The sequence below is a fragment of the Rutidosis leptorrhynchoides genome, chromosome 1 (genome assembly GCF_046630445.1).
Source record: "Rutidosis leptorrhynchoides isolate AG116_Rl617_1_P2 chromosome 1, CSIRO_AGI_Rlap_v1, whole genome shotgun sequence".
Lineage (NCBI taxonomy): Eukaryota > Viridiplantae > Streptophyta > Magnoliopsida > Asterales > Asteraceae > Rutidosis > Rutidosis leptorrhynchoides.
The window spans coordinates 344,810,916-344,825,000 of record NC_092333.1 but is presented as its reverse complement, the minus strand read 5'-3'; the positions used below and the strand labels follow the sequence as shown (position 1 = coordinate 344,825,000).

At 37.2% G+C, this 14,085-nt stretch overlaps 1 protein-coding gene across 1 annotated transcript in view; it reads left to right on the top strand.

The window, feature by feature from the left end:
* The window catches only part of LOC139870540 (protein GID8 homolog), a 10,333-nt gene extending 549 nt beyond the window's left edge, over positions 1-9,784 (top strand). Inside the window, exons 2-6 of the mRNA XM_071858328.1 lie at positions 153-312; positions 399-505; positions 1,142-1,273; positions 1,430-1,586; positions 9,457-9,784. Of these exons, the coding sequence (XP_071714429.1) occupies positions 153-312; positions 399-505; positions 1,142-1,273; positions 1,430-1,586; positions 9,457-9,578 (678 nt within the window). The 3' untranslated portion in view covers positions 9,579-9,784. The remainder of the gene's footprint in view (positions 1-152; positions 313-398; positions 506-1,141; positions 1,274-1,429; positions 1,587-9,456) is intronic.
* The last annotated feature ends 4,301 nt before the right edge of the window (positions 9,785-14,085 follow it).

Here is a 14,085-nt window from a genome sequence, read left to right as displayed (position 1 = left end):
AAATTTGTGAGTTTCATGAGTGAAAGGCGTCTGCTATACGTTGAACCAATCACCACAATTAGTATTAATCTGAGTAACATTGTTAACATTTTTTCTTATGGATGAAATATTTGGCAATATTGTTGATTTAAATTATAATTGACAATTTGAAGGCTACTTCAAAGAAGGTGATAACAAGGGACGAGTGGGAGAAAAAGCTAAATGATGTTAAAATTCAAAAAGAAGACATGAACAAATTGGTTATGAATTTTCTTGTCACCGAAGGATATGTTGATGCTGCAGAGAAGTTCCGAAAAGAATCAGGCACAGAACGTATCCTTTTTCATCTCTTTGATAAGTTGTAAATCGATTGGAAATGTTTTTGTGCGTTTATTTTGAACTTCCTTATAGATAAATAGCAGATATAGACCTTGCAACCATTACAGATCGTATGGCTGTTAAGAAAGCAGTACAGGCAGGGAACGTTGAAGATGCAATTGAAAAAGTTAATGATTTGAACCCTGAGGTTAGTTTCTTGATCAGCCGTGTTAATGGTTGTAGTCTCTGGACAATTTTTCTACATTAATCAGTATATAAGGGCATTCTAGATATCATATTATGTTAGCATTATTTGAATTTCATCCATATCAGTATAATTTGTTCAATTTGGATTGTAATATATTACTACGTGTCATAAAATTTTTTGCTAATGGGGAGTACGTTAAATAGATTGAGAGCTGCCTGGTAGGTACTTAAGTGTTTACCAACTTCTAATCGTGTTATTGATTTCAATAGTTGTCTATATTATCAATCATTAATCATACTAGTGATAATATAAATATTACGTTAGGTATTTACAGACAAACTACTGGTGGTCAACTTACCGTATGGCTCTTGGGGCATTTGCACAACTATGTGCCAATTGCATCTTTGAAAGCATTGTGATTAAACAACATTCTTTGTTCATGTGAAGTGATAACTGCTTCATTTATTCCATTGCCCTTTTACATCACGTGAGTTATATTAAATGATTAGTGTTTGAAGTGGTGATGGGACAAATTAAATTGGAGGAAGATGATTTAGCAAATGGATCATACTTTTGCTTTATTGCTGATTTTATTTTGTTGATAAAAATGCTAATTTGACGTGTATTTCTCTGCAGATTCTAGATACAAATCCCCAACTGTTTTTCCATTTACAGCAGCAAAGACTTATAGAACTGATTCGGAATGGAAAGATTGAAGAGGCTCTGGAATTTGCGCAAGAGGAACTCGCGCCTAGGGGAGAGGAAAATGTAACTTTTGACTTATACTTTTTTATCATTTAAATTATCACAACTTGTCACACTAAAGATGAAATGTTAATGGGACCAACGAAGTAGAAACGATATATGGTCAACTTGATTCGATTTTGTGTTCATTTTTTTCTAAAGATAAGGTTTCACTTGCAGCAAAGTTTTTTAGAAGAGTTGGAGAGGACAGTTGCGCTGCTGGCGTTTGAAGACGTGAAGAATAGCCCTGTTGGAGATCTTTTAGACATATCACAACGTCTTAAAACCGCAAGCGAGGTCAATGCAGCAATCCTTACAAGTCAAAGCCACGAAAAAGGTCAGTTATTAACTTGTACAGTTGTATCCAGCTGTCCATGAATAACTTGTTAATTTTTCTACTTTATGAAGTTGATATTGAAAGTCACTGAATGACTCACTTGGTCAACGCCTCGTCTCTTAATAATTCAGAATAAAACTTGAAGGAGAATTTGGCTAATTTCTAAAATGTTCCATGACAGATAACATAGGTGGTAAAATGGTTGGGTTGAGATGGGGCTAATAATGTACTATTAAACATGTGAAATTTAGTGCATGCCAAATTGGCTGGTTTCACCCATCAATACTTTTTATATCCATTATTTTTTATTTCTATAACTAAATTTAAACATTTTAACAAGGCTCCAAAAGCTCTTTGAAAAACTGGGTTATATATAGTATACGCATTGATATGGTTTGGTTCAACTGTTCAAATGAGAACTCATACAAAGGTGAGAATTGCAAGAACCAACAAGCTATAGATATTTTATACATGTAAACACACCAAATTAGTTACAAATGTTATATAATGTTCATATTTTTGGTAAACAAAAGTTAAAAATCGTAATATGCACATGTGAACGAAAGCTTTTCGTTCACATATATACTGACAGAAATGAGAATATTTGAATAAAAATATATTAATTTGATTTTAAAGGTAATAATTTGAGGTTTTCTTAAATTATTTTGGGTTAAACCTAAAGCTATTTGATCAATCCTTAATTAATGATGTTGCTTAATTACGGATTGAGTGCAATAAGATTATAATGGAGGATGAGATGTTCGATGATTATTTTGGGCCCCGATGATCGTTTTTCACTTTAACTATCAAGTGATCAACCACCCCGACCCGGTCTTCGTTATCGATTAGCATGATTCACCTTAACTCAATGAAAGAAGTCCTTGGGCAAAGTCACAAGTGAAATCTACAAAGGCTTAGGCAAATGACAGAGAATCAACAACCTATAAATGAGAGGCCAAGCTCCCTATTTATAGTATCCGTGATATCCGCGGTCTGCGAGATGCTCGCTCTCCGCGGAAAGTCAGCGGATCAAACCGCAGTTTGGCATTTCAGCGAATACTTAACCGCAGTATTTATTTTCAGCGAATATGGCATAACTGTGCCTTATAATCCGCGTAGTTCTGTCCTTAGCTTTTTAGAAAATAAAATATACATATACAATGCTATGTATATGATCAAGTCCCCCCAGTTTATTATGATGCATTTTCGCGAAGCAAATGCATCATGATAAACTCTAAAAATAAAGAAGTGCATCTTTAAAATATCTCGCGAACTTTATTATATATTTTTTACTGTCCATTTATTACCGTTGTTTTAATTAGGCGAAACGCGTAATTACAACGGTAACTTTCGCTATTCTGTCAAATCAGCTTATTTTAACGGCTAGATTTTTACCGTTTTACGCGTCACAGTAATTACAGCCGTTAAAATTCAATGATTACCTTTTCAACTTGCTCGCCCTAATCCCGATTATAAATAACACAATAATCCGCATAAAAACTTTACTCTTTCGCTTTCAATTTCATCTGCAATCAAATTCGTTGAATCACAATCGTACTTTGCAATTAGCCAATCGAACCTTCAATTTCATCAATTCAACCTCCGATTTAGCTTTTCTAATTTATTTTCCTTATTGCAAATGGCGTCGTCTTCATCTATGCATACCCCCGGAGGCTATGTTTCCTATATGACGGAAGCAAAACTTCATACCCTGCAAGAATGGTATCCGCCACTTGCCCAATTTGTTCCTACCGCGCCTGCGGCAGAACAGCGAGCCGATACTCCCCCTAAAGGGATGATTTCTGTTTACGAGGCTGCCATTTCCCAAGGCAACCTTCGATTTCCACTTACCCGCTTTTTTCGCAGTGTTTGCGAATACTATAATATCGCTATGACACAGTTGCATCCTAACGCGATTAACAAGATTGTGCTATTTGAGATGTATTGCAACACCATCAGCCAACCACCGCTGCTAAACGTTTTTCGGATGTGCAATAGCCTGGTGCTATATGACGTTGGGTGGTTTTCTTTCCGCAGTAAACTTGGCGTAATGACTTCACCAAAAGATTCAATTGGGAATTGGCGCAGTTCCTTCTTCTTTATTAACGATACCGCATATATGAATAACAAAATACCGAAAACGTGGTGTACAGAGCTTAATCCCGACGTCAATGAGAGGCCTGTACTCGATGATCTTGAGAATGACACTCTCAAGATACTTAAAAACGCGGGTATATTTCTGCGACCTTACTCGAATGTACCGCTGTACATTGGCAGAGTGTCGATTCAATGGCCGTGGAGCGACTATGATGCGCTTTTAGTTGACCAATCAAAAAACAGTATGCCGCTTAACTTTATCGCAATGTATCAATCGTACTTTCATATTTCGCAATATTTTTGCTTTGCATAACTTTACGCGCTTTTATTTTTTCAGCGGTTGCTCTTGACCTTGTCATGAGGTCCGCTGATATAAGCAGGATTAGCCCTGCCCGTCGCCTAAAAAATGGCGACGGCAACATTATTCTTATTGATGAACCGATCATCAATACATGCTTTATTATTGGAGGTGAGGACCGCGGTAAGCGCAAGGTTGCGGATACGACTCCCACTCCACGCAGGAAACGCCTGCGCACTCACTCTGAACAAGAAGCAAGTAAGCAAATGCTATTTCGGAGTATTTATTTGATTACGCATTGTTTATATTGGCATGAACTTGCTATATTTGCTGATCTGTTTATAGCTATTCTTCCAGGGTCATCCGCTGAAGCTACACCGCTTTATAACATCAGAGGGAGAATCCCTACAGATGTTCTTAATGAACCCGGGAATTAAGATTTATCTCTTCCATCTGACGCAGAAGCGTCCAACGAGGAAGAAGAAAGAGAAACCACTACGGAAGAAACTGCCGCAGCAGATCGGGCGTTTAAGCTGTACCAAAAGCTTTATAAATTTGTTCCTGCAGAAACAAGGGAGCAATACCGCAAACTATCTTATCCCGCAGCGGCCAGGCAACGACTGCATAATTGCTATAATGCAATTTATCTAACAGTCGATAGCATGGAGCGTTTTACTGAGATGTCAGACGAGTATGAGAAAGCAACTAAGGCTGCCAACGCCCAAGAGAGAAGGGCGCGAAAGGCTGAATCGCGGCTTGAAAAGGTGATGGAAGAGAACGCCCGACTTAAAAGAAGGGCAGAGGTCGCGGAACACGAGTTCGCACAGCTAGTCAAATATCTACCGACATTTGCGGATAAAGTGATGGACTCCGAGCCAGTCACTGAAAAATTTCAAACATATGCCCAAGCATCAAAGCTCGCCATTCGCTGCGAGTGGCACGATTTATTATGCCAACTTGGCGATCTTTCGCAACCTCTTCCCTCTGACATGGCGAAAGAAATTATCGCCACCGATGATGCTCGCGAAATACTTGAGAGGGCAAAGAAAGAGGTTGAGAAAATCAACATACCTGTTCTTGAGGAACTCAGTCAGCGGGAAGGCGTTACATTTGCAGATATCAAAGCATTAGAATTTTAGCTTTGCCTTAACTAATTTGCTTATTGAATGTATTTTCGCAATTACAACTTTCGTCTGTTGTAAGATTCCGCGTTGCATACGCGTTTAATATTAATTACTTTTTCGCAGTTCGCAGTTGCAACTTTTTTATTTTTATAGCGCTTTTACTTTAATTATTCATAATTCAGACTTGTCCATTGCAATTTCCGCATTCGTTATTGTGCACATAACAAAGCGTACTTTGTGCGAAACAATCTTTTAACATTATGAATCTTCTAAGTCCGACAAAACGATCCTTAGGTAAAATCTAGCATTGCGAAGCATCTAAGTGTTGGCAAGATCAAACACTTTGGAAAATTTATCCTTTCGCAATTTTTATTAACATAAGTGGGCAATTTCATCACTTGGCTTTTCTGCAAAATATTTCGCAATACAGTTATGTATTGATATATTATTTTAAGCAGGTCATGTTTAGTGAAAACAATGCCACCTTACTTAAAGCATCCGCAGAGCAAACATTAACTTAGTGTTTCAAAAAGATAAGTATTTGTATTCTGCGAAATAAACACTACGCGTGGCCACACGCAGTGTTTTCGCTGTTTAAAGAAACAAGTACTAACACTGAAATTAACTTCGCTTTATTCTTTATTAATTCGCATTACATTATTCAAATCATGAACATAACATGTCTCGCATTAATGGAATTTCAATACAATATTTTGTTAATCATTTTCGCACTAAGCAGGGTTAACTGAATGCCCTTCAACACACATATCCGCACTTGTCATAACCATAGCACATGAAGGCTCCATTTCCGCAAAAATCAGCGTGCCAATTCCCTTATTAGCAGAAAACTTTAGCATACCATGTATTGTAGATGGTATAGCGCCAAACATGCGCAAAGCTGTGCGGCCAAGTATCATATTGAACCGCGTTTGATTCCGCATAATGTACAAATTCAATAAGGCTTGACGCCTTAGCGACTCATCGCTATCATCAACCAATTCCATTTGTAATTCCAATTGGCCAACAGGCCATGATGATTCTCCCGAAAAATCAGCCAATGAAACCGCAGTAGGTTTCATCAAAGCCTGAATTTGTGCGGGCAGCTTGAGAAAACATTGCTCGTACATGATATCTACACTGCTACCAGTGTCAACATGTACCTTCATGATTATAATGCCGGTATTAGCAACACGACATGAAATAACCACGGGCTTATCAACATCCGCATTCAAACGCGCTGAGGGAAATGTAATATAGGGACATTTCCAGCTAACAATTTGCGCCGAAATTTGCAGCACTGACATTTCACCGTGCACTTCCACCACATTAATCACTTGTACCCCGCGCTGATTTTCTTTCTTATTTACCATCCGTACTCCCAAATTTTTCACCGCAGGAGCTTTCCGCTCAACCGCGTTTGGGGCACTCGAACCATTAGCTTCAGCTGGCATAATGATCGCATTCGCAGTGCTGGATGAGTTCTGCGCCAACAAATGGTCCAACTTACCCTGTTCATACGCTTCCGCAATAAATTCCGCTAAATCTCTGCAGCGATTGGTGTCATGACCGTAATCGTCGTGAAAGACACAAAACTTTGATCTGTCACGCCTGCTGTTTTCTCCCAATGGCTGCGGATCAGGGAAAAACTTAGCAACTCGCTCTTGCAGTAAGATTTCTTTGGGCGTTTTTGTTAGCATCTGAATGATATTGAATGACTCATTATTCCACTTGCGCGTAGAATAGCGGTTATTACGGCCATATGAATTGTTATCGTTCTGACCTTGAAACCTGTCATTACGCTGATATCCGCCGCCACCATTTTTTCGCGAAAAGCCTGGACCGCGATAGCTATCGCTGTTACCATCTCTGAAAGAGTCATTGTCATCTCGCCAACTTTTATCTCTACCCCAGCCACATGCAGGGGTAATACTGCTATCTTCTCCTCCGCGGATATAATCATAAGTTTCCTGTTGCACTTTTGCGAATGTCTGCGGGACATCTCTTCTTAATCGCCGCACAAGCGTAGGGTGTCGCTGTGGGTTGATAGCATGCAAGAAACCAGAAATTTTCTGATCTTCATTCAACCGCGGAATTTTCTGGCACTCATAAATATACCGCGTAAGTAGCGCACTTAGAGTCTCCTTGTTGCCTTGTTTAATATCGTGACACTCTATATGTGTCTTTTTCTGCGGTAATAAAATTTGAAACTGCAGCAAAAACTTTTCTCGCAGATCCACAAAGCCAACGATACTGCGAGATGGCAAGCTGTGAAACCATTCCCTTGCTGACCCCTGCAAGGCCATAGGAAACACTCTACATGCGACTGGTTCATCCCAGTTGTAAGTGCTTACGACGCCCTCAAAGCGTTGCAGAAAATCCAAGGGATCAGTGAGGCCTGAGTAAACTCCCAACGTCGCCGGCACAATCGGCGGAGAAACAATTGGATAGTCAGAAATGTGCTGGACAAATTTATCTGCAGCAGTGGTAATTTCTGTTGCCTTTTTTGCGCGAATGTCTGTGTTATCCGCACAGAATTTGGTAAGCATATCTTGCAGAAAATTTGGCTGATCGAACTTATGCTGCATTGATTTCGGCGCAATGCTTCTGAAAGCATCTGCTAAAAAATTTTGGGCGTTTTCTCTGCGCGCTGCTTCAGACGCTTCACCTTCCTCCCCATAGCGAGGGAAAGGTGTTGGTGGTCGCTTTCGCTTGACGTATGGATTTTTAACAAACTCTTCTGCGCTGTCTGAGTCATCAAAAAATTCATCTTCCTGCCTTGGCGCTTTCGCCAATCTGGACTTGTGTGCGGAGCGCGCGTGGATTTGATCATCCGCGTTATCACTATCGCTGTCATTGTGCTCAAGAACCAACCGATCACTTTGTGATCCTGAACCACTTAATGGCCATAAGTATGTGCGCGGTATGCGAGATTCACAATTATGCTTAGCGTCTCTTTTGGCTTGCTCAATAGCAGTATTAACAATTTTCTCAGTGCGTAAACTGGATTTTCCCGATAAGATTTTCGCTCGCTTTCCTTCAGCGATTGATTCTTCGCGATTTTGCAATAACGTTCTGCGTGCGATCATTTTTTCAGCGGCAGCTTCAGGCTGCGAATCGTTAGCATTGTTTGCATTAGATTTTTTAGCATTCGTTTCCTGAACCGATTTTCCCGCAGTAACACTTGCATCTGTTTGCATTGGAAATACGATAACGTTCTGCGAATCGCCAGGCAATGCATTAGTATTCGCAGAGACGCCAGTTTGTTTTACATTCGACGTCATGATTGTTAAGCAGATTAACAATTTGCGTATTGGAAAAACACCTGCAAATCATCACAACAAAAACACGATTTGAATTTAAACCGTTGAATTAATTGTTTAATCGGCGTAAAACAAAAAATTTTCAGTTTAATTTGTAAAACGTGTCCCACGGATGGCGCCAATTGATCAATCCTTAATTAATGATGTTGCTTAATTACGGATTGAGTGCAATAAGATTATAATGGAGGATGAGATGTTCGATGATTATTTTGGGCCCCGATGATCGTTTTTCACTTTAACTATCAAGTGATCAACCACCCCGACCCGGTCTTCGTTATCGATTAGCATGATTCACCTTAACTCAATGTAAGAAGTCCTTGGGCAAAGTCACAAGTGAAATCTACAAAGGCTTAGGCAAATGGCAGAGAATCAACAACCTATAAATGAGAGGCCAAGCTCCCTATTTATAGTATCCGTGATATCCGCGGTCTGCGAGATGCTCGGCTCTCCGCGGAAAGTCAGCGGATCAAACCGCAGTTTGGCATTTCAGCGAATACTTAACCGCAGTATTTATTTTCAGCGAATATGGCATAACTGTGCCTTATAATCCGCGTAGTTCTGTCCTTAGCTTTTTAGAAAATAAAATATACATATACAATGCTATGTATATGATCACTATTCACCTATGATTGAATCATCCCGTGTATGAAAATCCTTATAATTTGTTGGTTCTCGCGGTTCTTGTCTTTTTATTGGTTCCTATTTGATCCTGGATATACATATGCTAAAGCTTTATATCATGTAATACTTTTGCTGCAACTTCGACGGATTTCCAGTTCAGTTCATTATACATAGAGCAGACCAAAATTGTATTTTAAAAAAATACAGTTTGCAAAATTGCATTAATCATGGTTTGATATTGAACTGTTTTTTCATGTTCCATTATCACTACAATGCATGAAAATATGTGCAAAATTTTGGATCGGCATTGAAAATATCAGTTTGTTAAATCCAGAAATTTGTTTGGATTTTAATTTATAATAAACTTGTAATCAATTTTCCAACACCTGACCTGTTGAATTGATTCGCAGACCCGAAGCTGCCAAGTCTGTTAAGAATGCTTTTATGGGCCCAAAATCAGCTTGACGAAAAGGCAGTTTATCCACGCATCACTGATCTTTTCACAGCTACTCTTGAAGATCCTTCTGTTTGACTCTACCAGATGTTTGTTACAAATGAATTAACGAGTTATAATGCTTGTGAAACTGAAACTTGGGGGGTTAGTGTTTGAATTCAAAATGTTTCGTGATGTGTTTCAATCTTGAATATATAGTGCTTTATCTTGTAGTATGAAGGTAAAAAGGAATCTACTCATCTTCTGAAATAAAAGATGTTTTGGATCGCGTTTGATAAGACATAATGACGAGTTATCGTTATTTTTGCTAAAAAAAAAAAATTAGATTTTAACACTGCATTGTTCAAAATCTTGATAATTCAGAGGTTGGTTTTGAATCACAATAACATATTTTGATAATAATTCGGAATGAGTAATTTGAATGATGTAGAACTACTACATACAACTACTTTTACCTAACAGGATATATTTGTTTGTGTAAATGATATAATTTAACGAGGGTATTAAAAGAAAACGAATGTGCTATATATGATTGCCATGGGTTATTGGTTGAGCCATTGAAGTGGAATGAGAATGATTTTGCAACATAGTTTAAAGACATTTTTTTTATTTGTCGTTAGTAGTAGGATACAAATAAACACATTTTGTTGGTGAACGACTAAGCATACAATGGTGAAACATGCTATTCATATGTAATCAAACATAGTCGTAGTTTTTTTTATACTACGAAATTCTTAGATTTTTTTTCGTCTTCGCATTTGTATAAAGATATTGAGATCCCATTTTTTTTTTCCTGTTAGGTTACATTCAATTAACTTGCAATTTTCCAAAACATGAAATGAATAAATCTTCTAGCATGAAGTCTGTACTCTGATACTGTGTGGTTCTAATTTGATTTGTCAGACCTAATACCCTAACAGACTGATAACAAACACACGTTTATAGTATCTGGTCCTTTGCTTGTGTTCATACGGATTTAGATTTTAAAATAGACTTTAAATAGTACACAGCTCGCTTTAAACATGAATCATACCTTTTTGACAAAAGTTACTCTTCTCTTAAAAGATGAATACAATTCGAGTGTTTCACATTCAAATATTAACTTGCCTAAAATTAATGATATGTACTACAGTACTATACTCTATTTTTAACGGGTATATGTTGCAATAGTGGGATACATGTACGTACGTTATTTGAGAGTTTTTGCTTTCGAAAGGACAATATTAATCAGTTAAAGGACACTTTACCATTGTATAATTACTTACTTAGTCAATGCTGTTGTGTAATTGTAAGCGACTTACGGTTCTAACTCTGAACCCTTCTAACCTTTGTATAATGCAAAGAATATAACTATATATGACGGTTCTAACTCTGAACCCTTCTAACTCTTAATCGGCGTGTTAATGATGGTCAGTTTAATGGTTGCTCGATAGGCTCAACTGATTCTGTTGGTGGGCCGGCCCCTATTGTTTCTGGTGGGCCAGTGAGTATTGAGGTTGGGCAAAAAGGATCGAACGTCTCTGTCGTAACTGGACAGGATGCTCTTTATGTCGTTCTCGTACATATCGCGAACTGGAAAGGCGGTGAACCTTATAAAAGTTTAATGGAAGGTTTGAAACCATTAATTTTTCATCATGAACGTTACAATTGAACCATTACAAACGGGCAACTAAACAATAAACATTACATGCCCAAATAAACAGTCAATCACCGTAAACATGAAACCATCGACCATACAAGTAAACACCAAAGAGAGTCAGATACAAAAGCTTCCGAATCCGAATAGAGTCCCATAATGCGAAACATTAAGAGAACTCACAGGCTACCTGACATATTACCATCTCAGTCCACGCATCTATAAAATCGCCTACCCGGAAGTCTAAAAACACCTTTCTCGAGACCGCAACCAAAGAACCTAAAATAACTCTCGATATCCAAAATTCCTAAATATGCCCACCCAAACGGACCACCTCGAAACATCAGTCAAACAAATCCGACCTACGGACGGTCAAGAAATTACCGAGAGATCCTTTACAGAAAACCAAGCCTTATAAACTATGTCGGCAACAACACATTTACCACATGAAAATTACCGACGACGAGCAGGATGGAGCGAGCGAAACCACAAACAAACAAACCAAACCAGGAAGTACACCCAAACCGCCAATCACCAAAGAAAAATAAAAAACATTCCATAAAAAATAACCAACCATATTTCGGCCAAAACCATCGAACCTTCGAATAGAGATTATGCAAACAGTTAGACCGAACCCACGGCAGCCAAGTAGTCAGGAAGAAACATAAAGAAAGAAGCCAGAAAAAAATTCACCTGGAACCAAAAAGTTCCGTTACCATAAAAATTCTTCGGAAAGATTGAAAACGCCATTTTGGAAAAAAGATAGGAAAACCCGATTTTTTTTTTTTTGAAAATAGTAATTATAATCAGTTTACTTGCAAAAATAGAATTTTTTTTTTTATTATTTTTTTTTACATAAATGGTAAAACTGAAGTTTGAAACTTCGGTTTTGCCAAATCCGAAGTTTCAAACTTCGGTTTTGCTTCAGATTGTCAGAAAAACCCTAAACCGAAGTTTGGAACTTCGATTTTGGCCAAATCCGAAGTTTCAAACTTCGGTTTTGTACTTGCAGTATTTAAACCTTAATTAACTTATTAACGCTTATATTTGGTAGGATATTTTACAGTTATTTACGCTACTATTATCTTAAATTCAATAATAACATTACAAACAATAAAATATTAATTGTAGTAATATGCAAATACAAATTTTTTGAACAACACTTTTATTAATAACAATAACACGGTTACATTTTTTGAAAATAAAAATACATAACTAAGTTCCAAACTTCGGTTTAGAGTTTTCCTGACAATCTGAAGCAAAACCGAAGTTTGAAACTTCGGATTTGGTAAAACCGATGTTTCAAACTTCGGGTTTACCATTTATGTAAAAAAATTTTTTTTTTTCTATTTTTGCAAGTAAGCTGATTAAAATTACTATTTTTAAAAAAAATCAGGCCAACCTGGCACCACCGTGGCCTGAAACCAAAACAGACCGCCATAATGACCGGAAAAAAAACCTCCACCCCTAAAGACCATTTGATATTAGACGGAGAACAAAACAAAAAACTCGCAGCCGCATCACCACACCGGTATCAGAAAATAAAATAGTGTTCGTAACCTGAAATCGGTTAGAAAGGAAGTCAGGGATGAACTCCGATGAAGAAATACAGTATAAAAACGGACAAGGCACACTCACCGACGAACAAAGTTGCTAAACGGACACCCCCACATAAGAGCTTTACCAGGAAACGCAGAATGGGAAGACCCATTCGCCGCCTGCAAACCTGAAAAATTAGAAGCAAGTCGCCGGAAAAAATAAAAGATGTTGGACAAGAAAAAGGGGAGACGGAAAAGAGGAAGGGGCAGTGAAGCTAGTAAAAAACCGGAAACAAGTTGACCACCAGTTTTCCGGTGAGGTGCCGGAGGCCGATGACGGCGTCGGATTTCTTCAGTTGATGAAAGTCCATTGTTATAAAGTTTAAGTTTTCTAAAAAAGTAAAAAATATTATTTATGTGTGAATCACAGGCTTAAAAACGTAACTGGTGAACATTGTATTGTAATATTATTGTTATTATATATATATATATATATATATATATATATATATATATATATATATATATATATATATATATATATATATATATATATATATATATATATATATATATATATATATATATATATATATATAGGGGTAGGGTCAATGGGGAAGTAACCAATCGGGGGGAAACGGAGGGAAGCAAAAAAAAAAAAATTTCGTTTTTTTTTTTGAAATTTTTTTTCCGGCATCAAGATCACACGAAAATATGAACATTTAGAAGAGACACTTCGTGATGAATGTTATTATTTAGGCGGGAAAACGATCGACAAAAATAACATTCAAGATAATATTGTTCGTGAAGAATATGAACGTTTTTTTCTCATGTTTTGTGAAGTAAAATTTAGCCCGATTTAGAGTTTAGGGTTTAGGGTTTGGTGTTTTGGGTTTATTCCATAAACCCAAAACACCAAACCCTAAACCCTAAACCCTAAACTCTAAACCGTTCGTGTTAAAAACTCAATCTAAATCCTAAATCTAAACCCTAAACCCTAAATTTCTAAAACCTAATATCTAAACCCTATAAACCCTAATATCTAAACCCCAATAGCTAAAACCTCAAAATACGCTCGAAAAACACGATAATTGTTATATATTACTTCTTCGAGCATTTTTCCGCCAAAATAAAAACATTTATCACAAAGTGTCTCTACTAAATGTTCATATTTTCATCTCATCTATAATGTTCGTGAACAAAGTTTTTTCAAAAAACGAAAAAAAATGTTTTTGCTTCCCCCCGAATGGTTACTTCCCTCTTGATCCTATCACTATATATATATATATATATATATATATATATATATATATATATATATATATATATATATATATATATATATATATATATATATATATATATATGTAGAGGGATCAAATGAGAACTTTTTGACCCTGAGAACCCTGCG